Consider the following 27,240-nt stretch of genomic DNA (forward strand, 5'->3'; position numbering starts at 1 on the left):
AGCACAAAATTCCACAATAACTTTACTGAACCAGAGCTACCCTTTCAAAGGACAGGCAGTCCAGCCACCTGAACCGGTGGAGTTTTGCCATTTCACAGAACCAGGTTAACTCTGTTACAGAGCTTCAAGACAACCAGCTGTGGCAGCATGTTCTGATTTACCTCCCTCAACACAACTTTAAAAGGAGTTGGTTACTTTTCTGCAATTAGAGGGTGAGAACATCACTAGTTTTCCTTGCTTAATTGGATTTTCTAACACTATCTCATGGATTTTACCCACTAGATAAGCATGTATCAGAGACTTACCAATAGTGGTGCCTGCCTTTAACAGCTGGATATAATGAATGGAGGGCAAAGATTACTAGTGACAATAATTACATGCTGATTATATTACTAATTTAATACTATTCCTTTATAGCTATTTTTAAAACTTTTGCTTTAATTAATTTCCTATTCTGTTTCCAATTTAATAGTTGACCTCAGTGTCTTAGTTACAGGGTTTTTTTCTGTACAAACTAACAGATAGTTACTCATGGATAGGTAATTCCTCCCAGCTACATACTGAACTCACATGCTGAGGTAGAGGCAACAGAAATTCTGGATATTCATCTGCTACACAAACTGCCTCAACTTTGATTTTGCTGTTCTAAAATATCAGCCCACTGCATACAAAAGGTCTGTCTTAAATCAGATTTGAGTATAGATTGCTCGATGGTACCAACAAAATGCATTATTAGGTATGGGAAAAAATTCACAATGTACTAATATATAATTTACTCATATGGAAACTCTTTCCCTTAAAATATTCCCACACTGACAGAAGTCATAACACCCAAGAGCTGTAGACACTCAGGATTTTGGATGTCAGTAACATGAACAAAATGAAAGACTCCACAATATCATATCTGGATTTGATATTAAGAAAAACTTTTTTGCTGAAAGGGTAGTTAAGCACTAAAAAGGGGCTGCACAGGGAATTGGTGCAATCACCATTCCTGGAAGTGTTCAAAAGACGTGGCATTTGGTGACAAGGTTTAGTGGTGGCAAAGACAGTGCTGAGTTGATGTTTGGGTTTGATCTTCAAGATTTTTTCCAGCCTGAAGGATTCTGTGATTCTATATTGAGGAAATATAAAGCACCTCGGCAACAACTGCTCTGCTCTCCCGGAGTAATCAGGTTGTAAACAACGTCTTTTAAAGGCAAAATGTTGTAAAGAAAACGTTTTCATTCAAAAACTTAGGAGAAAGAGATCAGCAGAATCTGCTCTGCACTCCTACAACTCATGTACTTTAATTTCAACCAGAGACGCGCTAAAATGAACCGTTTGTGCTGAACTTGAAAGCCTCCGGACTCTTCCGGGATTTAGGCGATTGATTAATTTTTCGCATTTAAATAACAACGAGCCGAATCGTTAGGGAACACCAATGCGGGTTTCTAAGCGCCTATCCCGTGTTACGGCCCCCGAGGTAAGCTCCCACACGGCCGAAGCACCCAGCACCCAGCCTCATGGAGGAGACACCCGGCCTGGCACAGGCAGCGCTCGGCCGGGCTCCTCCAGCTCTCTGAGCGGGCAGGGTGGCAGCTCCCAGGGAGCCGCAGCCCTGCCCTACAGCACTTTAAGGGGGCATTAGCGCCAGGGAGCGGCGCTGGGTGGGAACGCGGACACGGCAGGAGAGGCGCGCAGGGAACGGCCGGCCCGCCCTTGGGGGCTGTGAGGGAAGGAGACGTGGTGCTCCGGAAAGCGCGGGGCCGGGAGCCGCGGGGCCAGCCCACCTCGGGCAGGAAGCTCTGCCTCCCAGCCCCGCCGCGCCTCGGCGGCCCGCTCGCCGTTCTCCGCCCATTTCTGCCCTGGAGGAGTCAGGGCGGACTGTGAGGAACAATGAGTCGGGGCTGACAGCGGAGCTTCTCCACAGTGCAGCGGCGCCATCTTGCAATACGGACGAAAAGCCATGGCGGGCGCCATTTTGCATTTGGCCGAGAGATGAGAAGCGCCTCATTACATTTCGCCTCCTGGGCGCCGCCATTTTAGGTTACGGCAGAGCATCCGCCTTCCTAAGCGCAACCTCATTGGGCGCCGCCATTTTGGCTTACGAACAAGACGGCGACCCGCAGGGGTCCTCACCCCCTCCCTTCCTCCCTTTAGGTGCCTTCATAAAATGCCCGTCGAGAATCCCCTCTTTTTTCGCTCCGCTCCCAAGATGGCGTCGATGCGGGAGAGCGACACTGGCCTGTGGCTGCACAACAAACTGGGCTCCACAGACGAGCTGTGGGCGCCGCCGAGCATCGCCTCGCTGCTCACGGCCTCGGTCATCGACAACATCCGCCTCTGTTTCCACGGCCTTTCCTCGGCCGTCAAGCTCAAGCTGCTCCTGGGGATGCTGCACCTGCCCCGCCGGGCGGTGGATGAGGTGAGAGCCGGGTGGGAGTCGCAGGGAAGCGGGGTGCGCGTGTGTGTGTGTGTGAGGGGGAGAGGTCGAAGATGGCGTGAGGGGAGAAGGGGGGGCACTGCCAGCACCACCTCCCCCGCCCGCCCTTTTTTTTTCCACACGAAGGCTGCGGAGAGGGGGGACCCCGGGCCGCCCGCGGGGCGAAGCCGAGCGGCCGCAGCCCCTCAGGGCAGGGGCGTGTGGTGGGGCTGGTCCCCACAGCCATCCCCGCCTCTCCTCGCAGCCTTCCTGGGACGGGCAGGAATAAGTGAAGAAGGTCTCCCGAGTCGGTCCTCGGTATGAGGAAAAGATCCGAGATTGCTGGTGATAAGGGAGTCAGTGGAGTGGGAGCTTTCTGCTGCTCCTCCTCTTCCTGCTCTTCGGGGATTCCCTCTTTGGCACTAGCCTTTTGAAAGCAGTTCGGACATTAAACCCATTGTGTGGCCCACAGGGACTCTTTGTAGGGCTGTGTTTTGGGTGCCTTTTAGGGAAGAGAGTTTTCCTGGGGCAGTGGCTGTGCGGCGGCTGGGAAGCGAGAGGCAGGATCTGTTGGGAGCCGCCGTGTGTGTGTGCGGCTTCCTCCGCTCCTTCCTTAGCGCTGGCAGCTGTGTAGGTGGCACAAGTCGAGCATCTCGGTTTTAGGAAGGACAGCAGCAAGTGCTGAAACTTTGGGATTGGACTATCTGGTGTCTGCACTGAGCTTTTCCCCACCCTGCTGCAGTCAGGTCTTGATTGGGGAAAATTGCCATGCTGTTTGTTTGCCTCTCTTTTCCTTTCTGGCAACAGCTGGTGCTTTTCTCTGTTGTCCCCAGCTAATAAACTGGCTGGCTCGAGTCTGAGCTGGCTCTGCAGGCTTTTTCATTTGATCCTGAACCATACCTCATCTGCACCTGGCTTAATCTTACCAGTAGGCAGCTGCAGATGTTTGGGGCAATAGCTGGAGAATGTGTGGAAATACTAAGTTTCTTCAGCCAGTTGGAGGAATTCCTCTCCCACTTCCATCATGTAAAGCAGTATTTCCTGGTAACGATCATGGAAGTGCTGTGCAGTTGGTTTTCACCTTCCTAGAGCATCCTCAGCTGTGCTTTCACCAGTCTCTTTCTTGGCTAAGACAGAGCTGTTTCTTAAGCTTAATATACATATATAGCAGGCAGGGTGTGGTGTGTAACTTGGATTATTGTATGCTCAGCTTTTGTGCACTTCTAGGCTGAAAACGGGCAAGCAGCACCTTTAAGCAATAATTTAGTGTATGTCAGTGTTTGTCTTGCCTCATGCATCTGTATGATTCTTCACTGTGTTACACTGATCTCACCTTAAAAAAAACAATTCTTGTTCAGCATGTTTATGCTAATTTTTAGAACATGATATTCATGTTAGTGCCTGTCCAGTGAACAAGCTGTCATCCTTGTGTGTGATAAATGGGGTCACGTTCTGGACAAATTAAATAATCAAGGCCAGAAAGGGGCATGGGAGCTCGTGTGAACTTGTGAGTTTGCAAAATTCTTTTGAACTTAGTGTGAAAATCCAAGTAGCCTGGAAGGAATTAGTATTGCAGCGTTTAGAAAAATCAGTGGTGTTTTTAGATTGAAAAGCACTTCAAAAAGCTCAGGGACCTTCATCAATAGCACTCATAGCAACTCTTTGAGGGAGCAGCATTCAAGCAGACTGAAATAATTTGTTGAAGTGCTTCAAGAGTGTTCACTAGGTGAACATTTTAAACCAAACCTGAGGAAGATGGCAGCCAGCAGCTCACCTGGATCTGTGCTTGTGTGAGCCATGGAGATAAAGTGTATGTAGGGAAAGGCAGGTCAGTCATTGTGCCTTTTGCTGTGTGTGTGATCACTTGAAGTGATCAGTTGTGTTCCAAATGTAAAGCTCTTGTTGCTGCTATAACAAAATATTGTGAGATTTTTCAGTTTGATAGAGTTTGTGAATTCAATCATAAGTTGTCATTGTAAGCTGATGATGCTTGATTGAGTTCTACCCTTAGCATCTTTAATTATTTCAGGAACGTGTGATTTTTCTTTTCCCTTAAACTTGGAGAAGGGCCTTTAAAAAGGGTTAAAAATGGAAAAACATCCTGAGGCAGAAACCTTTAACATTGCTGGTAGGCCTGCTAATATCATTACAGGCTTCCTTCTATAGACTGTAAAAATAGCTGATGTAACCAAACTGCTGACAGAAAGGGATGTTGTCTTATCAGATGCTCGTCATTTGTTTGCTAGGATAGTTTTATTTGTGCAGATTTGCCACCTAACTTACTATCAAGAATTTTGATGTTTTAATTGGCATGGAGTACCTTGCACACAATCTCCAGAAAACAGATAAATATGTCTGTGTCCAGAACGGCTGTGCTGTGCACATCTCTGCAGCAGCCTTTGCTTCTGTGTTGGGCAGTGCTGGAAGCAGTGACTTCCTGCCAGGACAGGGTAGCTGTAGCTGCCTGGAAGTGAGTTTGTCACTTGGAAATCACCCCCATGGCTGAAAATGATTAAACTTAACTATGAGAGTACTTAATTATTCCCTTTGGGAAGTCATGTGCCTTTCCTGTGCCGTGTGCCAGTCTGTATCGATCATGTGCGAGATGCACCGAGCTGGCATTTGGAAGCTTAATTGTATTGGGAAATGTATTGCATCAGCTTTGTAAAGCTTTGGGAATCTCAATAGCAGCTACAGGATGTGTTACATGTTAAAAGATATTCCCCTCTTCAGGTAACAGATTCAACTGAGTTATTTTCTCTTCATTTTTTTTTTTCTGTTTTCTGATAGTAGCAGTTTCATGAAAGCTTAGAATAACGTGGAAGCCATTTGGGAGCAGACATTTGAGTAAAAAGCAATGTGGGACTCGAGGAAACTGGTGGTATTTGGTTTAGAAGGGATTTAATTGCTCCTGGTCCTTTCTAAATCTCTGTGAAAGCTTCAGTCTAGACAAGTGAGCTCTCTTGAAAGCTCAGTCCTTCACTTAAGTGGTTTTATCCTCATAGGTAATATCTTTCAATTTTCATAATGTTTTCATAATGTTTTCAACACTCCAAATACTATATAGGTATAAGTCACTTAATCCTCATAATATTCTTGTGGGACAGGTAATAAACCTAATTTTTTATCATGCTGTGAACCTCATTACTGCATGTTTGTTCCTGCTGACTAATAAGAATAATTGGCTTTCATTTTCATTTTGTGTTTTGTAGGCAGTTATCAAAAATTCCTTTCCCACTGTAATTCTCTGTGCAGAACTTGCAAACTCTTGAGTCTTACAGCTTTTAATCTGCTAATTTTTTTCTAGATAATTGCACTTATTTGAAATGGTGCCTAAAGCTCAGTGTAGTGCTGACCAGAGTTTCAGTTGTGAATTTGGCAGAACTGTTATTTCTGTTTATTTTGCATATTATATTCTTGTTAGCCTGATTCACAATGGCAAATGAAAGCTTTCTTTTTATGCCAAAGTTTAATTTATTTGTTCAGGGTTAGACTGTGATGTTACAACCAAGTCTGGAACAAGGTCTGTGCTTCTGTGCTCTCTGAATTATCTTGAGAGCAAGATCCCCATCCCAGCAGGGACCTGCCCATTTTTTACAGTAAAAATCAAAACTGTTTCTTTGAACTGGCTTATGTGCACCAGGAGCCATTGATGCTGGGAGGGGGAATTGTGGAGTATGAGTGCAGAGGAGGGGAAATGACACTTGCATTTCCCTCTGCATTGAGAACACACAGGCTGCTGTGCACCTTTCTGGCCTGCACTAGAGTTCAGAATTATTTTGTGATGTAAAATGGTGCATTTTAATCCAATATTTCTCCTGGCCACTTCAGCTCCTTTTCATTATTAAAATGCAAACCACATACAGTGGTGGTATTGACCCATCCTGGGCTTGTATTGTGTAAATATTAATACTGTGTTTTCATTACAATGTTTTTAGTTTAATGAAAATGCTCTGTAATGGTAGTGCAGCTACCTATTAAATGCCATCTTTTCTACAGCCTCAGAAAGATTAAAGCTTCATTTGGTTTATTAACCAACTGTTGATACAGTTGTCTAAAAGCATTGTCATGAACATTAATTTAGGCAGAATATAAAGCAAATCAATGTGAATTCTTTGCAAATAGTCATCTTGGAGCTGTCATGTTGTGTGTTAACACTTCCTTTTTCATACTTTCCCACAGTCCTATTTGTCCTTCCTGCACAGCCATTATTAATCTGCCTTTGTCTCTCTTCCCAGACACTTCCCATCCTGCTTGATCCCTACTTGCTAGATGCTTCTAGTCATGGCCTGTGCTTTTTCTTGTGTATTAGCAGGCTGAGAAAAATACTTAAGATCATTAATTTTTAGATGGAAGACATTGGAATATGTTACATCAGCTCTTGACATTAATGCTTAACAAGATGCTGGTCGGAGCTGATGGGAGTTTTACTGTTACTATCATAGACAATTAAGAATTTGGGATTATGGCAGTGCCCTGTAAAGTAACAGGAAAACTGCATGTAGGATTCCCTGTTGAGTTGCATTTCATGCATTCTCAAACCATAGATGAAATGTTTCTTTTCAGCTGCCACTTGAACAGTGAAGTGGGAACATGTATTTTAATTGCCATTTCAAGACAAACCTGAGTCAAAACTTTAATCCAGGCTTGTTAAATGCAAAGCCATATTTAGGCAAGGTCTCTGGTTAGCTCACAGTGCTTCTAAGTGTGCTTTGCTTCCCTGTGTGTGATAGTGACTGTTCTTCCACCATGTTCTTTCTGTCACAAGGGCTTATGATAATATTATCTGCCCAGTGCTAGGAAATCAAATTGTTTCTGGGCTCCTTTCTTGAAGGAACCAAAAGCTTGTTAAGCAGTGAATTTTGGCATAACTGCCTGAACTTTAGCCCTGAGAGCAGAGGGGATACAATGTGCCCAGACCAGAGCTCTGCAGAAACTTTCTTACTATAAGCATGTAGCTCTGTGAATTTTGGTACAAATAGAGGTTTTGTGAATTGTGAGGATGCAAGAGACATTTTTCCTCTAGCTATTGCCTGACTTTGCTTTGATGAAGGAAATGACATTCTGTACACATAGCTGCATCAGTGGTGTCCACAGAAAAACTTGTAAAAACTATGAATCCATCAGCTCTTCTGGGATGTTTTAGGTTTCCAGGTGTTTTGTGTACATCAGTACCTTGATTCCTTTAGGATAGATTACAGAACAAAAGACTTTGCTTTGGTTGTGTTCACAGTCATCCTCATCCACCATAGAAGTGATTTTAGTTCAGGAGTTTAGGGTTAGAATAGAGAGATGGACTGGTGTGTGGAGGTTCTGGTGGGGTTACATTTACTGAGGAAGAAATGAGCAGTGCAGAACAGCAAGGACTAGAACCTCAGAAATTGATTCTTTCCACTGGGTAGGCATTGGTAAATTTGACAGCACATTAAACAGTGTGTGGTTCTGGTTATTTGCTCAGTTTAATCCAAAGCAAATCAATGGCACTGCTGAAGATGGGAACTGGCCCATGTAGGGTTTTCTTCCTGCTCCCCTCTTTGTGGTTCTGGTGTTTGTGTGACTGCAGTCAGTCACTCCAAGAGCTGGTCGAGCTTAAACCTACAGAGGTGCTCACTTTGGGTCAGATGCACTGATACAGTTTGTTTCACAAGCACATAATGGGTGAGCCCTAAAACGTGCAGGGGGTAAAGGACAAACTGGCTCTGTATGGCCTTGTAAACCCTTCCAAAGTGAGAGGTCAATAACATTGTGTGGATGAAAGGACTTGAGAAATGTCAATGTTTGTTTGCCTCTGAGCTTTAAAAGTGGTAGAGGAATGGGGAGCAGAAAGCTTATTTTATGAAAACTTTTCATATAAGAGTGCTTTAAATAAAAGGAAAGAAATACAGCATGAAGGTGAAGATGAGTCTCTGCTTGTCTTCCTGTGTTGAGAAACATGATGACTGCTATGTGTGCCACAATGGGTTGTGAAAAATCAAAATTGATTTATTATACTTGCTTGTGCATTCTTCAGTGTTAAACTATTTTACCATACTCTATCTGCATTGTATTATGTAATTTTACTGTTGTATTTTGTGGCTTGTTAGACACACAGAATATCTCAAACGTATTAGTTCTCTGAAGCTAATGCTGTCACTCTTACATGAAAATTTACTTAGGAAAAAAGTGTGTTCAGTCTTTGGGGGTTTTTTACTTAACTTGTGAATGAAGTAAATCCCTGACTGTAGTCACCTTGATTTTCATGTCATAGTGCCAACAGATATGTTGGTCAGTAATTAAAAAAAAATACCATTACAATCAAACTTAAAATTTCCTTCATGTATTATTTTGCATTTTTCAAAATAGAAATATAACTTTTTTCTGACCATAGAAACTTTGGGTAGATGGAAAAATCTTGTTATTGTGGTATGTCAGAGGGCTGTGTTTACTTCCATAATACATAATTTTTGTCAAACAATACAATATTGATTAGGCTATTTTGGCCTAATCTTAAATAATATTTTGAAGATAATTATGATGCAGCTATAATCTGTCATTGTGCTGTAGGCTGGCAAGGAACACATCTTCATTTAGATACCTTTTCTAAATAAATTGTATTTTATTTGCATATTCCTATCACTGAATAGAAGGTGTGGTACACAGGGACTGTGAGTGTAAAACAAAAGAAGACAATAATGTAGAAATTTGGCCGCTACTTTTAGTAAAAATGCCCAGTGCTGAACAAAGTTTTGAGCTGCCAAAAGCTCAAAACAAATTTAGTTTAGATTGGCTGAAAGCAGGATAAAAAATTACCTTGGTTTATTCTCTCTTGGTTCCAGAGTTAATGTGTAACTGTGTGGAAACAGTTTCCCTCTTCCCTTCCCCAGTAGTAAAACATTGTGTATGTTTGTGTGTTTTTAAAATAAATCCAACTGTAACCTGTTTAAAACTGTTTCCAATTGGTTGATTTTCTTTTTCTTTTTTTGTTAGATGAAAGGGGCACTGACTGAAATTATCCAGCTCGCTACCTTGGATTCAGACCCCTGGGTCTTAATGGTAGCTGATATTTTAAAATCCTTTCCAGATACTGGCTCCCTTAACCTTGATCTTGAAGAACAGAATCCCAATGTTCAAGATATTTTAGGAGAGCTTAGAGAGAAAGGTAAGCCTTTTCTGTTGGTGAAAATGGCAGGAATGTGGTGCCTTTTTTTAGGAATAACCTGTCATTTCACAGGCAGCCTTGCTGTCATAACAGTAGAGGTATGAGAACAGGCACTGTCTTGTCTCTGAACTACCACAGTTCATGACCTGGAATGTTACTGAACTGGGAGCTGTGGTATTTGAGGAATAGTACCTTCTTAAATTCTTCTCACATATCATCAGAATTTAATGTCAGTTGTTGCCCAGACTGTGAAGGGCAGCACAAAAGTTTGTGTGCATTCATTAGTACCACAGACAGGCTGTGCTGCAGCTTAGTCAGTAGAGGCTTTTTCTGTGTTGCTCTGTCTCCCATTTGTGGTACCCAAGACGACAGCAAGTCTCTGTCTTGTGTGGAAACACCACACTGTTGTGGGCAGGGGCTGCCTCTGCTGGGAGTGCCTGGACAGCAGGTGCAAGGTGCTGGAGGGAGACTGATTTTGGGAAGAGTTGTGCTGCTGATGGCCAAGTAGCTACAGGTTGCCCAGCAGCTGAAAATGCGGGTCAGGCACTTGCACGGTTGCTGCTTCAAGCAGTAAATGGTGATGCAAAGCTACTCCCACTTCAGTGGGTTTATCCTAGCACATTGTCTAGAAAAAGCCCTCAGGCATTCATGGACAGGCACGATCTGGGGCTGGAGGTTGCAGCAGAACAATAATTAAATGACTTGGAGGTGGAAACACTTTGTTTTCTTTCTATAAACAAATGATCATTTGTCTGTCCACACTTGTGGTTTGGATTTTTATTCAGTAGTTTGGTTTTCATGTGTGATTTTTAAGGAATCTGAGAATTGAATATTTTTTTTTTTTTGACAGTAGTAGCATATTTAAGATACCTATAGTTTGGCTAGGTATAATTAAAATGGAAGCTTTTGTGAAGCCAATGGGAAAAACAAACATACTAATAACTGGTTATGTATTGTGTAATAATTGGAACTAAATTACTCTTGGTGTTTATATAAGTAATCTAAAATTTAAAACCACCTGTACAATCTAGTTGTGAAATGTTTTGTCATTAGCTGTCAAAGAGGTGCTAATACCCATGTACTGTGTTAACTTTTCATGCAGTAAGTGAATGTGAAACTTCAGCTATGTTGCCGTTGGAATGCCAATACTTAAACAAAAATGCCTTGACAACACTAGCTGGGCCACTTACTCCCCCAGTGAAACATTTTCAGCTGAAAAGGAAACCTAAAAGTGCCACTCTCAGAGCTGAACTCTTGCAGAAGTGTAAGTAGTATCAAGATTGTGTACAAATTAAGTGGTGAAAGGAAGGTTTATGTTCAGTATGTTCAGTCTTATTCTCCAGAATGGTGATACACATTAAAATTGTCTGTCACAAGAGCTTTCCTGGATGAGGATGGACTGTTGTGTGGAAGAGCAGATGCAAGTCATTCCAACCAGGATTGCATTAAAATGCTGATGTTAATTTAAGTGGTGTTCAGATTTCAAGGCATACAAAGAGCTGTAGCTTCATAAAGCACAGACAGGTCCTCTCCTGGCTGTATGTAACAGTTGGGAAGAATTCTGAGGGACAGCTTTGGTTAAAGTAAAATGAGAACCGTTTTATTTTGCCATGTGCTTTTTGGAGCAGAGAGCAAGAGCTGCTAATTAATACTTTCTTTTGCTCAGTATGGCTGTATAGGGTGTGAAAACCAAGAGGGTTTTCTGTTAATAAAAGGCAGCACATGTGTACACCTATGTATTGATAGCTGGTTGAACCAAGTGATCTTAAAGTAGTTCACTGCAGCTGCTATTCTGTTGCAGCAGCTTGCTGCTTTCTTGCATGTAATTTGAGTTGATCTGGTTAAATACAAAATTTATAACTTTTCTTAATGTGTCTTATAAATTTAAAAATTATTTAAATTTCTATTGAGTAAATTGCCTATTCTGGTAATTTCTTTAGCTTAGGCCACCTTGTCCATTGCACAGTCATACTGATTTTGCATTTTCTCCAAGTACTGTGCTTGCTTCACATGAATGACCTGGGTTTTAATTAAAATATAATTCTTTGTTGCTATTCCTGTCTCTTTATGTATTAGTTAATAACATTTTATGTAAGAAGAAATGTGTTGTATATTTTCAGCACAGGTTCTGTAATAACTAAAGCCATTTTTCCTTTTAGCAACAGAAACTGCGCAACAGCTCAAGAAGACTGCAGGAGTGCCTTTCCATGCCAAAGGCAGGGGACTGGTCAAGAAGATAGATACAACAAGTATGGCTAATTTCATCAGTTCTCAGAAAGAAAACCTGATAAAGTGGCCTTGATGAAGAATATAATTACCATCTGTTTTTATAAAAGCTTAAATTTTTTTTGAAGCAAAGGATTTCTCCCTTTCTGCCTCCCTCTCTCCTGATGCTTAAAAATTCCTGACATGTCTTGTCAGAAAGAACAACAGTGTGGGGGGTTTTTGAAATGGCAAGTGTATCTGCCATGCTTCTAAACTGTATGCAGTTAGATCATGCCTATAGTCTTTGATAGGAATTTAATTTGCATCACTCCAGGAATAACTGCTGACTAAGCCATGCTGCTCCAGAAGGGAGAAGAGTGGATCACAGTAGTCTGCTCTGCTCTTTGAAATGCTGTGAAGTAAACTGAAACTATCTTGTATTTGTATAATTGTCTGGAGAAAAAAGGAGAGGACAGTGTGTTCTCTGCAGCCAAGGCTGAGCAGTGAATTCTACATGGCAAACCTGTAGAATGATCAGCTTTGTATTGATGCATTTTAGCTGTTTGCTGAAGTTCCTGAACTGCTTGAATTTTTCAAATAAGGTGTGAGAAGAGGTTTTAAAATCAGTTACATACTCTTAAGTCGCTGCACAGGTATAACTTCCCTGGCCACCAGTGATGCTGAGGTGTGAACCTTTGAGTGATTTCTTGGTGTTGTGGCTGGAAGCTATGAAGTACTTTGTGTTGATGCTATTTAACATGTGGCTTTGAGCTGAAGTTTGGCCTCATGTTCATGCAGAAAATGCAGAAGGTCTAGCTGTAATTTGAACTAAAAGTTATAGAAAAGGACTGTTAGTTCTTGGCATTCTGTGTAGCTGTTGAATTGCTAAAGCCAATTCTTAGACCTGGCCTTTAGAGCCAGTTGGCCTCTAGAAACAGGAGTTGGAGACCTGCTGAGGTTTGCCCTCAGCAGAGCTTTGCTGAAAGGTACTCACATGGGTCAGAGCATTGTCCTGTGGTGAAAACATTTTCAGTACAATATTTAGAGGGATACAGTGTGTCTAAACTCAAACTGAAAGTTCTCTGTTTATCTTCAGCTTACAGGGCATAATGAAATTGTCAGGCATCTCAAAGACCTGATAGATCTGTGTGTGTATCCCATATCTTTTAACAGTCAAAAGATTGCTGTGTTTAGTGGTAGTGTTAAGTGTGAGGTAGAAGGGCAGCATCAAAGAGTTGGGAGGAACCAAATGCTTACAGGTGTAGCTGATGCTACTGAGTATTGAGACTGCAGGTGTCCTCCTTGTGCAAACAGCAGCTCTAGAATTTCACGTCCCTGTCTGAGGCAGTACCTTCCCTTTGCAGTAGATTATGAGCCCTTAGCCCTGCAGAGGCTTGGCTAAGATTTTTGGTTAAATACAGTTTTAACAGATAATTAGATTGTGAAAATCAAAGAGCAACATTGGCAGTAATTGGATTCAAAAGATTTATGTCCTATACTATTTTACATGTTCAGAGTTTATTTTTTTACAAGTAAGGAAAGCATCTGTGTGTATAGGAAAAGTAGATTTTGTTAGCAGTGATTTGATTACTTCATGTAGAATGGGGTTGCAAGCATTGGCTGTTACTCCTTTTTTGGAGAGTAAAACCTAATCTGACCTTTGAGGGACATGCAGGATTGTAAGTGTTTTAAAAGGCAGGTGTTGTGTGCATTAAGAAGAAGAAGAGCTGAAGAACTTGCTAAAGCATTTTTCATAACCAGTTAAACACATTTCAGTTGTTTTCTTTGCTCTTCCCTAAGCACCACTCAAAGGAATACCAAAACAAGCTCCGTTCAGGAGTACTTCAGCACCCAGTGTTTTTAGTCCTTCTGGAAACAGAACTCCTATTCCTCCTTCGAGAACACCTTTGCGCAAAGAAAGAGGGGTAAAGGTAGGTGCACTCCTTGTTTTTCTGCTCAGCTCTCTTCTCACCTAAAGTGAATTTCTGCTGCTGCTTTGAATCAATATATTAAAGGGAAAAACCTGAGGATGTTATTTAGAGATAAAATATGTACATTTAACAATGATTATTAAGTTCTCTGTGATTTTCTTTTTAGCTTCTAGATATCTCTGAGCTGGATATGGTAGGGGCTGGCCGTGAAGCAAAGAGAAGAAGAAAGACATTAGGTTGGTACAGCATTCTACTTACAAAGGCTGTCAGTACACCTGCAGATAGGATCAAGATTTGTAGTACCATTTCGTTCTTTATTTGCTAAATCTTAGCCTGAGCTAAACTTTAAAAAATGAGGGGATGTGATACTAACCAACCCAAACAGCTTTTAAGGGAAAATTTTCATTTGTTTCAGTGCTTCTACTCTTACTACCTTGGCCTAGGTACTATAACTCAGTCATGTGAAAGGATTGAATTAATCAGTTCTACTTTGGGCAGCCTATAGGTGTGTGAGTAGCTTCAATACTGGAAATTTTATAAGTTATTTTCATGTGCTCACTTCTACTGGCTGTATGGCCACATAAATTAGATGAAAGTTTTATTGAAAAAACTTACAGCACTGTCCAAAATTTTGACTGAGAGATCTTGGCTAGTGAATAATATCTGATACACTGCATTTAAGGCAAAGGTCAAGGTAGTGCTCTACTTAACCATATCAAGAAGATACACTATGCAGCGTATTTGTCCCAAAACAACTTTTTTGTATTTGTCACAAAAAACAAATATCACCTCAGAAGAAAACCATAATTGCAATTAAAATGTTGCTTGGGCTTTCATGCTTTGTAGTATCAAATTTCTCAGTAACTGTATCCTGTACACAGTAGTTCAGTTCATTATTGGGTTCTTTATAAATCTGTTTTTGGTGATTACTGTATATATTTCAGCACATACCTCTTCAAGCATGTTTTAGCATACTTTGAGAAATTCATTTTTATATCTTTGTTTAAAAAGTATACTCAGTATTACTGAAAAAAATTTTGGACTCATTTCTGTTTTTATGGAATAGATACAGAAGTTGTGGAAAAGCAAGCCAAAGAAGAAACAGTAGTAGAAAATGCTACCCCAGATTATGCTGCTGGCCTTGTATCTACACAGGTAAAACCAAGCAAAACCAATCTAACAAAAACAACCAGTCAAAAACCAAAAAAAGATATTGTTGACGTGTGCTATTCTAAACCACTTAAACACTGTAATGGTATTTTACTCACTTGTTGAAGCATGTCTCTTTATGTAAAAATTTTTATGGTTTTTTTTTTCAAAATTCCATTATATTTTCACCAAAGAAAAAGCAAACCTGTTGCTAGAAGTTGTTCAGTCAGGGAGAGGGAGAACAAGTCATGTGTAGGCTTTTTTCCTCCTATTTCAGATACAGCATATTAGAAGCCATGGTGCAGCTTTGTTTTCTCAGTCAGGATGTAGGTTTTACAAGAATATTGTGTCCTGCCCTTGCTTTTCAGTGAGATACTGTTGGACCTGTGTGACAAGCCAAGGCCAACATGGTAGGCCAGAGTCAGGAGTGAAGGTCATTCATTGCCTCTCTTTCTGCAGACTGCTAAGAGAATGTTTTAGCAAGTTCCACATTTTACAGGATGTCCGTATTTTATATAGTAGGGCTGCCTTAAATGATTTGTCTGTTAGACTTATTCCCCCAAAAAACTTATTTCCTCTCTCACCCCCTTATGTTCACAAGGCTGCATCAGGCAGTGAAATCATCAACCATGCTGCTGTCTTTGTGCTGTGTATGCAGTGTCATGTATAATCAAGTACAAAATGAGGCTTTTTCTGTAGCTTCATCATCCTGGGTGGCATCAGTCATGTTGGTGTTGACTGCCTGTTTCAGTGGAAATGATGGTTTTGCCTACGTTGTGTTCTTCTGGTTGCTTCCCTAGTAGGCCTTATGCCCATGCATTAACATGGTTCTGCTTGGTAATGGTGAAGAGCGTGTTTCCTCTGGCAGATCACTTCATCCTAGAGTGTAATTCTTCACAGAGTGCCATCTGCATAAATTTCTGATGTTTGAAGTAGAGAGTTAGTGTTGAACAGGTTATTAGGTAGGACTCCTAGTGGAGTCTGCAGTTAAGTTCTCAAAAGGAATATCTTAGAAAAATGAGTGTTGAAGTCTTATTTAAAATGCAGAAAGAGCCCATGAATACTTGCAGTGTGACTTTAATACTTCCTTTTCTGTTCTACAGAAACTTGGCTCGTTGAACAATGAGCCTGCACTACCTTCTACGAGTTATTTACCTGCTACCCCCAGTGTGGTGCCGTCTTCCTCCTACATCCCGAGCTCTGAAACACAGCCAGGTAACAGACACTTCTTTGCTCTTGGGACCTGATAACTCCAACTCTGTACACTTTTACTGTCTGGCTGCTCCTTTAATTATAAACCTGCTGTCCCTCAACTTGAGAGAAACTCCACCCTAGCAATGTAAAATCCATTGCAAGACTCCAGCCTTTGACTTTGAAGAAGCCAGACATAGCATTTAGCCTAAGCAAAGAAAATAATGGTTGGCTCTAAATTTTTAGTGTGACTGCTAGGTAAGTCAAGTGAAACAATTTCCTGTTTTATTTTAATTTTTTTTTCTTTCACAGTAATAGAAAAATCCAGCTTTTGTAGTTCCCAAAGAGAAATTAAAGTGTCTGAAGTGTATATTCCATGCACACATATGCTAGCACATACAAAGCAGTTGCTTTCAGATGTCAGTTTTATTTCTAGAGGCAAGTGCATATTACCTTTCACACAGTTTGGGATTAAGCCATCTGTTTTTCTTCTACCTTTGTATAACAAAGATAATAGCTGACCTCCTGCATATTTTGAAAAGTGCTGTTATTTTTAATTCTAGAAAATTACCAATAGCAAAAAATAATTCATACAAGTCCTTTTTTCCTACACTTTCATTTTAACCAACTTGATTTTATTTTTCCTTCCCTGCTGTGTGTGAAGTGTTTAAAGGAATGTATCAGTTTGTGCTAACAGATGTGCATGACTGGGATTCATGACCAGATCTGTCTGTTAACAGAGAACCAACATTTCAGTTTAATACATTATTTTTACTTTTGTTTGTGAGCTGTGGCATTTTGGCCACTATAGAAAACTGCATATGCAAAACCCAGTCATTTCATTTGGCCTCAAAACAGTTCAGAATCTCTCTGAAGGTCCGTGCACATCTTTCCCTGGCAGAAAATTGGCATCTCCAGAAGGAATGCAGCCAAGAACACATCAGTGTCAGCAGCTATAGTACTATTTTTCAGAATGTTGGCATTGTGTTGAACAGCAGGAAAAGTCTAGTTTAAAATTCTCTACTCTTTCCTTTAGGAGTATAGAGTATTTAGCTTTTCTTCTGGAACAGAAGCATAACACTGTTTCCTTCATATAAGATGCACACAGAAAATCCTCAGATTTGGCCTCATATAATCTGAGATTGAATAATTAAGATATTACTTTATGAAAGTCAGTTATTCTGACAAGAGACACAGCCAACAATGAAACTTGTACAAGAATAAGGAATAACTCACAGTTGCAAATGTTTATCCTGTCAATTGTTCCACATCTATTAAAAATATCACTATTGCTAAAACCATTGCCATGTCTGTGCCAAGGTGGAGAACCATAGACATCTCATGTCCTAAAATCTGATCCGAAGAGCATCAGCCTTGCTCTGATCTGTACCTGCCTTTAGTCTGCTGTGAACACAGTGTAAACAGGTCAGCTTAAACCTCATGAGGTTTGTGAAGCAGCTGTGCCAGTGTCAAAGAGCTGCAAAAGAGCACAGATAGTGTCCACTGGGTAATTACCACTGACTGGACAGATGGTCACTTGTGTGGTCAAGCTGCTGTGATTTCATGAGTTGCCTCCAACTGCAGCCAGATTTGGAATAGTATAACTTATGGATCAGCTTTGAGAGAGAACAGAGTTAGGCCTTGTCAGAGTTTTGGTGTTTTAACTTCCAGTGGTTAGTGTTTAAATAACAAGTGATTTGTGAAGACTGTATTTAATTCTGACATCTGTTAAAATATATTTGTATTTTCAGTATCTTAATGGCACTTTCTTTGAAAGCTGCCACTACATTAGGTAAAAACTCATGAAATATCTTTGGACTTGCTCTATGTAATAGTACAACAACAATCCTGGTAGGATCAGAGTACAGTTGTTATAGCTATATAAACTGAAAAGTAAGTATAGCAGTTTTAATTTAATAAATTGTATATTGATTAAACATATTAAATATCAAATTTGACACTAAATCTAGTGTATCCATATTGAACAGCTAGTTACTCTGTTGTCTTAATCATTTCTAAAGATAATGGAGTGGAAAGAGCATTAGCTCTTAACTTTTTCATATGGATATTAGAAGGCATATTGAATAGTGGTGCTAAAATGGAATCATCAGAGATGTTAGTTTTCTTTAAAGGCTTACTGGTGATGCTAATCCCTATTTGTGGATAATGTTTTTAATTATCCTGACTGATTTTTGCAGCTGGCTCTGCACGAGAGGCCTTGCAGACCAATAGACAGACTGAAGAGCCTGCAGCTCCAAATGCTACTACAACTCTCCCTGCACAGTTCAAACAAAGAACACCCATGTACAACAGTAACTCTAATCCCCCTGCAGCTACACCTACCTCACCCCTAACACCCACCACACCTCCTGCCATCTCCCCTGCGGCACAGGCACCACAAGTGGCCCCCCAAACTCAGCAACAACCACCACCCAAGAAAAGCCTCTCTCTCACAGTAAGTAAAAGCAGATTCTTTTTGACTGATGGTTTTGATGTGGATTGGATCTCATTTATATGTTGGCATTTCTTGGCCTTTGGATCATGGAGTGGTTGAGACTGCTTTTTTGTAACTGAAGACTACAAAAATACTTTGTGGTTTAGCATTGCTGCCTAAATGTTACTCACAACATTTTTAGTTCTGCAGTGTTAATATTGCAGTAGGATGTCATTACTTAATGCTGTTTGTTATGTAAAATAATGTGTTGTTCATTATAAAGAATTTTGGGAGAAAGGTGTATTTCCAGCAGAAATTGCCCAGCCAATTGCACATAATATAAATTGCTTAAAATTGTCCTGACATTGCTGTAGTGGGAGAAAATGCATCAATAGATTCTTTTAAGGTAAAAGATTTTATTTCTGTTCTACCTCATCCCCCCATTAAACATTTTTCAAAGCCTGAGAGTGGGGATATATCTTGAAACTTCTTATTGCTAGTACTTTGGTATATATTACGTGCATGCTTGGAGTTTGAGATGCAACTGATCTGAAGACTTTGCTAAGCACATCTGTAAGTGTGGCTTACAAGATTGGAACTTTAGCACTCTGGGTTACTGCTTCTGTTCAGTACCTCTACTGCACTTATTAAAGGAAGAGAAGTCCTCTGAAATTATTGCAAGCCTGGGTTTGTTGGATTTTTAAAGAAAACATTGGGTTGTTTTCTTTTTTCCCTAATGTCATAAAGGACACAAAATTGATAACATAAACATTGTGCCTTTTACATGTTTCTGTAACTATCTGAAGGTGGAGTGTTTCTTTCAATGTCCAGAGTTCAATTGTCACTATTATGCATGTTTGGTTATAAGTATTGCAGAGGTGAAGCCTTGAGGTTAAGATGCCTTTTTTGTTAACTTTTTGTAGGTCCTACAAACTTTCACCTTATTCTTTTGTGCTCATCTGTGGGCAGAGTTTTTCTCAACTGAATTGATGTTTGTTATGTCTGTTACAGAGGGAGCAAATGTATGCTGCACAGGAAATGTTCAAGACTGCAAACAAAGTTACAAGGCCAGAAAAGGCTCTTATACTTGGATTCATGGCAGGATCCAGAGGCAAGTATTTGTATTAATTTAGCTTGCTTCTGAATACACAACTCTGAAATACAGCCCAGCATTTCTAAATATGCATATGAGAGTGCAGTGCTTTAGCTCTGTCTGTATGTGCTGGACTCTTTGCTTTACACTGGACTCTACATAATTTTATAAATTATAGTTCTATCTGGAAATGGATCTTCAGGGTCCATTTCCACTAAGTCAGCTGGTCTGTCAGAACAACTGCTGACCCCAGTACAACTGAACTCACTGTAGAGTCATGGCTTAGGCTTGAAGAGAAACAAGGCAGCTGGTAAGCAATGAAAACAAAGTGGTTGGGTGCTACTGCTCTGCCCAGAGGACCAATGAATGTAAATTCTTTTGTGGCCAGTTGATGTACTAGTTGGGTGGTACAGAACCTCTTTGCTAATTCCTTGCTTTAGAAACTGACAACTGTTGTCTCAGAGACCAGATAACAACTGGTGCTGTGTATCACAGGGAGATAAGCTGTCTCATAGCTGGATCCTGTTATGTATTGGCCTTGATATACCAAAGCTGTTTTACCTAGAAGATTATTGGATGTAAGATGAGAAGGGGTTTAAGAGTCCTTAAGTGAACTCCATCATCTGCACTAGCTCTGGTTTCTAATTTGGTATTTGGGGGCTCTTATCACCAGGGTCCTGCAGCCTAAGTGTGGCTCATGCATTTGGAGTAACACAATACACTAGTGAGGATGAGCAGAGCAGAGTTACTGTGGTGATTTAAGTTTGATGCATCTTGCATTAATGATGGTGTTTTCAGTACTCAATGCTACTATAAATTGCAGTTGGAGGCTGTATTTTAATATCTACATGAATGGCTTTTTCTAATACAAGGTAAAATGTTATTTTGGAAGTGTGTGTGATACAGAGTCACTTATACATAATGTAGTAAAATATATATTAATATGAATTCCTTCAGTAATCATGTTGGCACCTTCTGGAGGTTGGATAAATAACTGCCAAGTAATATTCTTGAGCATCATTCCAGTACCTTGAGGTGTAATATTTAAAACTTCTGCTGGCATGGAACTGCACAGTTCCAACCTCTGGGACAAGTGGTTTCAGTGAAGCTTTTTGGACTTCCTTAACAGCTAAAAATTCTTGAGGCATTTAACTACAAACTGTCTCCCAAGTAAAGTAACTCTGGTAGCTCAATTTTACCAACTCCATTTAAATGTAAGCATCTCTTCTGACTCTTGAGGTAGAGAGAAATTACACTGGCAGACTTTAGTCCCTCTTTTATCATTCGTCCAATTACTTTAGCTTTGAGCTTCATCTGTTGGGGTCTGGTTTTGTTATTTTTAAAACTTAATCTCAGGAGTATGGATGGAGGAAAATGTGGTTTTTTCAGCTTTGGGTTTGAGAGTTGTTGTGTTTTGGTTTGGTTTTTTTTCAGCATGATAACTCCCTATATTGTCTGATATACTGGTGAAATGTATAACGTGTTTCTCTCTTTGTTTCTGCAGAGAATCCTTGCCAAGAGCAAGGTGACATCATCCAAATTAAACTCAGTGAACATACAGAAGATTTACCAAAGGCAGATGGCACAGGCAGCACCACTATGTTGGTTGACACAGTCTTTGAAATGAACTATGCTACTGGTGAATGGACCAGATTCAAGAAGTACAAACCTATAACTAATGTTTCCTAAGAGATGCAGCAGCAGCAGACTGGACCAAATCAAGCTTAAAGTCAACCAGCTCGTAGAATATGTCAACTGTACAGAATGGCATTCATGTGTACATTTCTTATTACCCTCCAGAGTAGAAACTGTGCTCTTCAACCAAACTGAGCTCAGTGAACACGGAAGATGATGGTGTCAAACTCACTTTATTTTTTTTTCATTAATCTTGGGAGAGGGAAAGATGATCTTGGGTGGGGGGGGACATTGTTGGTGTGTTTTTGTTTTCCTGCAGTTCAGAATGCTGAAGAAGGAGATCACAGCTGAAAGGTTACAGATGGGAGCAGTTTACTGCTAAGTACCAGAAGAGAAGACTACTGCACACTCACTCACGGTTTACTGTTAACTGAGGGCACAGTTCTTTATTGTAAAAACATTTTCTTTGGCATCATGAGTTCTGACATAAGAATGGATGCTTGAAGCACCACAGGTCGGTGCTTGATAATTTTATATTTCAGCTGCAGTGTAACTATTGCAGGTGGTAGATGTCAGTGTCTAAAGGTACCCATTGTATGTGTAGCTTATTTATGCTTGGGTCACAGGATGAGATTGAGCAGCTTTGTTAACTCTCTGTATTGTCAGTGTACATGCCCAGCATGAGTTAATCTATATTTGGCATTATTTGAGATGGACAGAAACTGAGTATCATAACTTCCTGAAGGAAAAAAAAAATCAAAATTATAAAAGTAACTGTAACTTGTCACCGCCTGGAAGTGATAGTTTCTTGCCATAGGAGTCTTGGGGTAGAAGTTCATCTACAGCTCTTGCATAACAAGCCCTTTGCACAGCATAACTTACCTGGAGGAAGGGAAGCAACTACATCTCCAAACCAATTGGAACTTAATTTAAAATGGCCCTAGAAATGGTTGTTGTCTTGAGACACTGTTAATGTATGTTTGGTTGAGCAGTCATCAAGTGTTTGATTGCCAAGCTCTGACCCAAAAAGTTTTGAATGACTGTAGCTGTGGTTCTTACCAGTGTAGTTTTATCAGTATAATTGCTAATGTGACCACAATTATGCTGGCATATAAATGTGCCTTGTACTTGTCCCCTGCTAGCAGAAGCACATTTTTATCTTTATAACTGTGTTCACCACTGGTGTAATCTGGCTTTAGTAGTACAAACAAAGCTGGCATTTACTGAGAGGATTTATGTACATAAGTCAGGATTCCTTCTTGGGAGACTTGGCTTCATCATTTGAAGGAGTCTTGGGTTCAGTGTCTGGTTTCTGACAGTACTTGTGTATGGAGCTGTGCTTGATTGGGGGTGCTGCCTTGAAGGAAGAAATACAAAGATGAGTAGCAGAGTGGTGTTGAGGAGGTACCTTGGGCTGACCTAAAGGTTTGTGTTGAAATGGAACTTTTAGGACAAAATTAGGCTTTTTATTTGTTCCTTTTTTTCCTAAAGAAAAAAAAAGCAGACCAAATCCCATAGTACACTTGTATGCTAATAAAGACATTTAGGTGTTTGATTAGAGTCTTTTTGGGGGGGAATTTTTATTGCATTTTAATCTTAGTTTTTCAATCAAACTACCCAACAGGACAGGGCAATTATAAATAATATTTTAAAAAATGCCCTGTATTCTACAGTGTTTTAAGATGTGACCAAAAGTGTAGATTTCTTAATTTTATTTAAGCAAATGCAAGAATGTTCTAGCTGCTGTAACAGGCAGGATATTTGATGGTAACTGCTGCTGTTACAGAGTGTTGTGCATGTTTTAGTGTGGAAGTTACTCACATATAACTGTCACATTGGGGCTGTCCTCCCCAGAATTCCCCATTTCAGAAACAATGTAGGTTGTAATTTCAATTCCAACTTTTCTTTTTAAACAGCTAGAAAACAGCTTGACAAGTGAGGGTGAGTAGTGAGTTTTAGTTTTTAGGAGTTTAGTAGAATGTGTTATGGTTATAACTTATTTGGTTTTAGAGTGTTACAGTGAGGGCTAACGATAGGACATGAAAGTATTCATCTTTTAGAAGAAAGGTTTAAAGAAAAGTGACATTCCTTTTGTTGTCTGCATTCAGATTTTAAAGTTCCTTGTGATGACCAGTTTTCTGTAAACATGTATGATACTTCTGTCTTAACTCTTCTGCTTGCTAGATGAGCTGCAAGTATCAGATACAGTTGTTAAGAGTGAGCATTTAGAAAATTGGCTGGCTTGAGGGGTGTGCTGTCTCTGTAAACTGTTGGTGCAAGACCTGTGCAGTTCAGTCATGGTCAGGAGCTGCTGTCTTGTGGCTCTTTTGGCTTCCTGAGATTAATGGTGGTCCCTCACTAAACTTTCTGGGTCCACAGAAGTCTGCATTTCAGACCTGTGCTTTGGGTGGAGACAGCTGTCCCTCTGCTCTTCAGGAAGCCCTTCTAGAATGCAGTGGAGTCATTTGAGTGCAGTAGTATGTAGGAAGCTTAACCATGCTGCTGTTTGTAATTGCTGCATAATGCAGTTGGTCTCCAGGCCTGTGTCTAAAGTCATAGGCAATAAATGGAAATTTTAAGTAGAAATACAGTATATTTTTAATTCCGTTAACTCAGTAGATTGAGACAATTTAACACTGCAAAAAGAAATTATTTTTTAAAGTCACTCTATGACCTTCAATACCAGAGCATTACTTGAACTTGATCTGTGAATCTGGAAAGTGTTTAAATGCCTAAAGAAAGGGAAGTTTTTGCAACATTGTTAAAATGATACAGTAAGAAGTAAAACTATATGGAGTTCTTTGGTTCAGTGAATGAAAACATCAAATCTGTGTTCTGAAAGTAGGAATAATGCCAGATAAATCAGAAAGGGCAACTTCAATATTGAAATTCCAGTATATTGGAATTGTTACATACAGAACAAAATCTGGCCTTGGAACTTGACATTTTTTGTCTTGAATACTCAGTCACTTGGATGTGGAGCTATTCAGTGAGGCTCAGTGTGTGCTGTAAGGTTAAACAAAAGTGTTTCTTTACTCTAGAATGACTTGCAGATGTACTGAGTTGACCAGAGAAGTAATTCAGAATTTCCTTAAAGCTTTGCTTTTGTTCATTCCCTCATCCCTTTATCCAAGCATGAAGTTTTAGGAAATAGCAAGCCCAAACTTTAGATCTTTGTGTTTGAACTGCACCTCATCAAGGGGAATGTCCCAGTCTCTCTTGCCCTTGCTTGTGGAGAAGCCCCTGTCTGTGCAAGCCTAGGCATGGTATGAATTAGCTTCTTTGATTTGAGTGTGAAATTCTGGAGAAAGAAGCAGTGAAAGTGGCTTGTTGTTTTCCCTGTCCTGTCCAAACTTTGTTTTTAGGGGAGAAAGAACACATTCATCTTACCCAGGGTTCTTCAACAACTTGTCCTCTAGTAAGTGCTAGGTTTCTGAAGGCTCCATTTTCTTTCACGTGTGCTGTGAGGACCAGAAAGAGTGAAATTAGTGTAATGAAGAAAGGGAGCCCAAGAAGGATGCTCAGCAAGAGTTCTGATCACAGATGCCATCTTTCTGTTCATTCTTTTGCTACTCTAATGCTTTGTAGTTATCTCCATACAAACCAGTCTAGGCTTAGTAGAGTTAACACTCTGGTATGGGGCTGGTGTTTTGTGGGTTAACCTGATTTTCAGTGCTGGCTTTGCCATTTAATCTTTCAGTTCAATACCATAGGATCCTGGATACAGAGGGGAGGGGCCTTTGATAGTTGCTTGACATCTCCATGTGGAATTGGTCACTTCTCTTACTAGGTTGTGTCAAAGTGCAGACCACTTGTCTAGATAAAAGAATCTTGAGACTTTGGCATCACATGGTTTAAGAGTGAATCACGTTTTCATAGTAAGATCTGACTGGAAAAAAAAGACTAAAAAATGTTAAGCCAGAGCCCTCTGGGAATCTGGTGCCTTTAACAAAAACTGTCATTTTGTAAAATGTCACATCTATAGCATAGCCCATATGTTTTCTATTGGTTTTTGTTTGGTTTTTTTTTTTTTTTGTACAGATGTAAATTCAAAATATTCTGTCTTTGGGTACGTATTTTCAGTGTAATACAGTATGTATAATAAAAAATTTAGATTTTCTAAGGAAGTGGACTCTTCTTAATAACCAAATTGTTCATTGTACTAACAGTTGAGTTGCTGTACCACCAGCCTGAGACCAAACAGGCAGATTGCCTGATAATGTGGCATTGTTTCTGTTGACAGAAACAATTTCTTTTCAGATTTGTGGCATTGTTTCTGTAGGTGCATTTCAGAGTTGGCATTTCAAAGCTGACAAGTGCTGGTTCTAGTTTAGGATATTTGTGAGTAGATTTACAGAAATACCTGCTCTTGCTCTGTGTGGGTTCATTGAAAGCTGGTGAGCCCTGGGTGCTGTCTGCAGTGTGTGGGTGTGCCTGTGCTGAAACACTTGAGCCACAGCTGAGATCTGATGGTGTGAGGAAGTTCTGCCATGCCCGGGTTTTGTGGATGGGGTATGGAAGTGTGGAGTAAACCCTGTTGTTCTTCAATGCTGCCTTTATTTGAATTGGAGCAATGGAGGCTTCTCTCAGTTTGAGTACTGCAGAAGGTGGGTGTGTTTTGGGATTAGTGGTTTTTAGGGTGGGGTTTGTTGTGGGTTTTTAGAAACTGTTTTCATGCTCATGTACTGTTCTATGGCCTGGTTGTGTGATAAGCATGAAGGTTTGTTTTACAGTGTTACGTGGAGATGTGTGGCTGGCCTTATCCCAATTTCCCTGTGTGCAGCTGTGTGAAATGGGTCTATTCCACTTGCCTGTGCTGGGATGGTGCCAGACAAAGTTTTTCTTTTCTGTGTCAAGTTGACCTTATCAAATAGCCAGGGAAAGATTTCTGTTCCAGGTCAGCCGCTCTGGTAGAATGCTTGGGATGAAAGCTTTGGGAGAGGTTGAGATGCACACTTGCTCTCTGAGATTTCCTGGTGCCCAGAGCCTGATACACATGAACCAGTTGGGATGTGCCAGTTTAGCAGCCTGCTGAGGCTGGCAGAATCAGACCCAGCTGGGTTTAGCAGTCTCTGTGCTGTTGGACACTCTGGAGAGGCTTAGCAGGTACAAGACTGTGGGAGATGTAATGTTCAGGATGTTGCTCTAGGTCTAACCCTTGCAGTGACCTCTTCCAGACCTGGACAAAGCTGTGCCAGATGCTGTCCTGCATTCTGAGTGCCTTTAGATAGAGCTTGAACATCTGGGACTCCACTCCCCTCCTGCCACACAGTGTGTGTGTGTGTGTGCAGGCTCTCCTGAGAGCAGCAAAGGGAAAACCAGGCAAGAAGCAAAACCTGACTGTTCTCAAGTAAATGAGGTGACTGTTTTCAGAACCTGCTCTGTTTTGAGACATTTGCATTGTACTATCCCTGGAATTGCTCAAGACCAGGTTGGATGGGGCTTGGAGCAACCAGGTCTAGTGGAAATATCCCTACCCATGGCAGGAAGGTTGGAACTGAGTGATCTTTAAGGTCCCTTCCAACTGAAAACCTGGGATTCTGTGACCTTTTCCTGAGGAACTTGGAGAAATTGCCTTATTCCTCAGAATATGATTCCTGTGTAGCATTTGGTTTTATAATATACTTATTCCTTCCTGATAGAAATTTAATGAAAACAGAAAGCAATTGGTTTCTCTGAATGGTTGACTGAGCCCCTTACTAGCACATAAGCTTGGCTCTAGTGCTTGCCCCATCATTTGATGTCACTGAAGTCCATAATCTCTCCTTGAAATTGAAATTATTTTTTAAATTGGCATAGGAGTTGGCAAGACAAGCTGATTGTGTGCTAAAACTTTGTGATCATCTGATTGTTGATCCAGAGCTGTCGGCCTGGTGGACCCAAGTTGTGCCTCAGTCGGTGTTTCCTCTTTCCTTCCCCCAAGTGCTGTAGCACGAACAGCACAGGCAGCATCCCCTGCACTTGTTCTGCCTAAAGCAGCAGCTGGGTTTGACCTCTGTCCTTAGAACTGACTGACACCCAAGACACTCTGGTCCATTTAAAAACCACCTTTTTAACTGA

General features: G+C 40.7%; 1 protein-coding gene across 1 annotated transcript; it reads left to right on the forward strand.

The window, feature by feature from the left end:
- Positions 1–1,785: 1,785 nt before the first annotated feature.
- Positions 1,786–25,307, forward strand: NELFA (negative elongation factor complex member A). The gene is made up of 11 exons (XM_033060637.1): positions 1,786–2,407; positions 9,371–9,542; positions 10,645–10,806; positions 11,702–11,791; positions 13,548–13,678; positions 13,845–13,914; positions 14,745–14,833; positions 15,931–16,042; positions 18,217–18,473; positions 19,464–19,563; positions 21,050–25,307. Exons 1-11 carry the CDS (start codon positions 2,156–2,158, stop codon positions 21,232–21,234), a joined length of 1,620 nt encoding a protein of 539 aa, XP_032916528.1. The 5' UTR covers positions 1,786–2,155; the 3' UTR covers positions 21,235–25,307.
- Positions 25,308–27,240: the final 1,933 nt, after the last annotated feature.

Source organism: Catharus ustulatus, chromosome 5 (assembly GCF_009819885.2).
Source record: "Catharus ustulatus isolate bCatUst1 chromosome 5, bCatUst1.pri.v2, whole genome shotgun sequence".
Lineage (NCBI taxonomy): Eukaryota > Metazoa > Chordata > Aves > Passeriformes > Turdidae > Catharus > Catharus ustulatus.

Excerpts from the sequence above, each read along its gene's own strand:
- NELFA (XM_033060637.1), top strand. The coding sequence starts at position 2,156 with ATGCCCGTCGAGAATCCCCTCTTTTTTCGCTCCGCTCCCAAGATGGCG. Across the intron at positions 13,915-14,744 it reads GAGAAGAAGAAAGACATTAG|ATACAGAAGTTGTGGAAAAG; the intron begins GTTGGTACAGCA and ends TTTATGGAATAG. Across the intron at positions 18,474-19,463 it reads AGAAAAGCCTCTCTCTCACA|AGGGAGCAAATGTATGCTGC; the intron begins GTAAGTAAAAGC and ends TGTCTGTTACAG.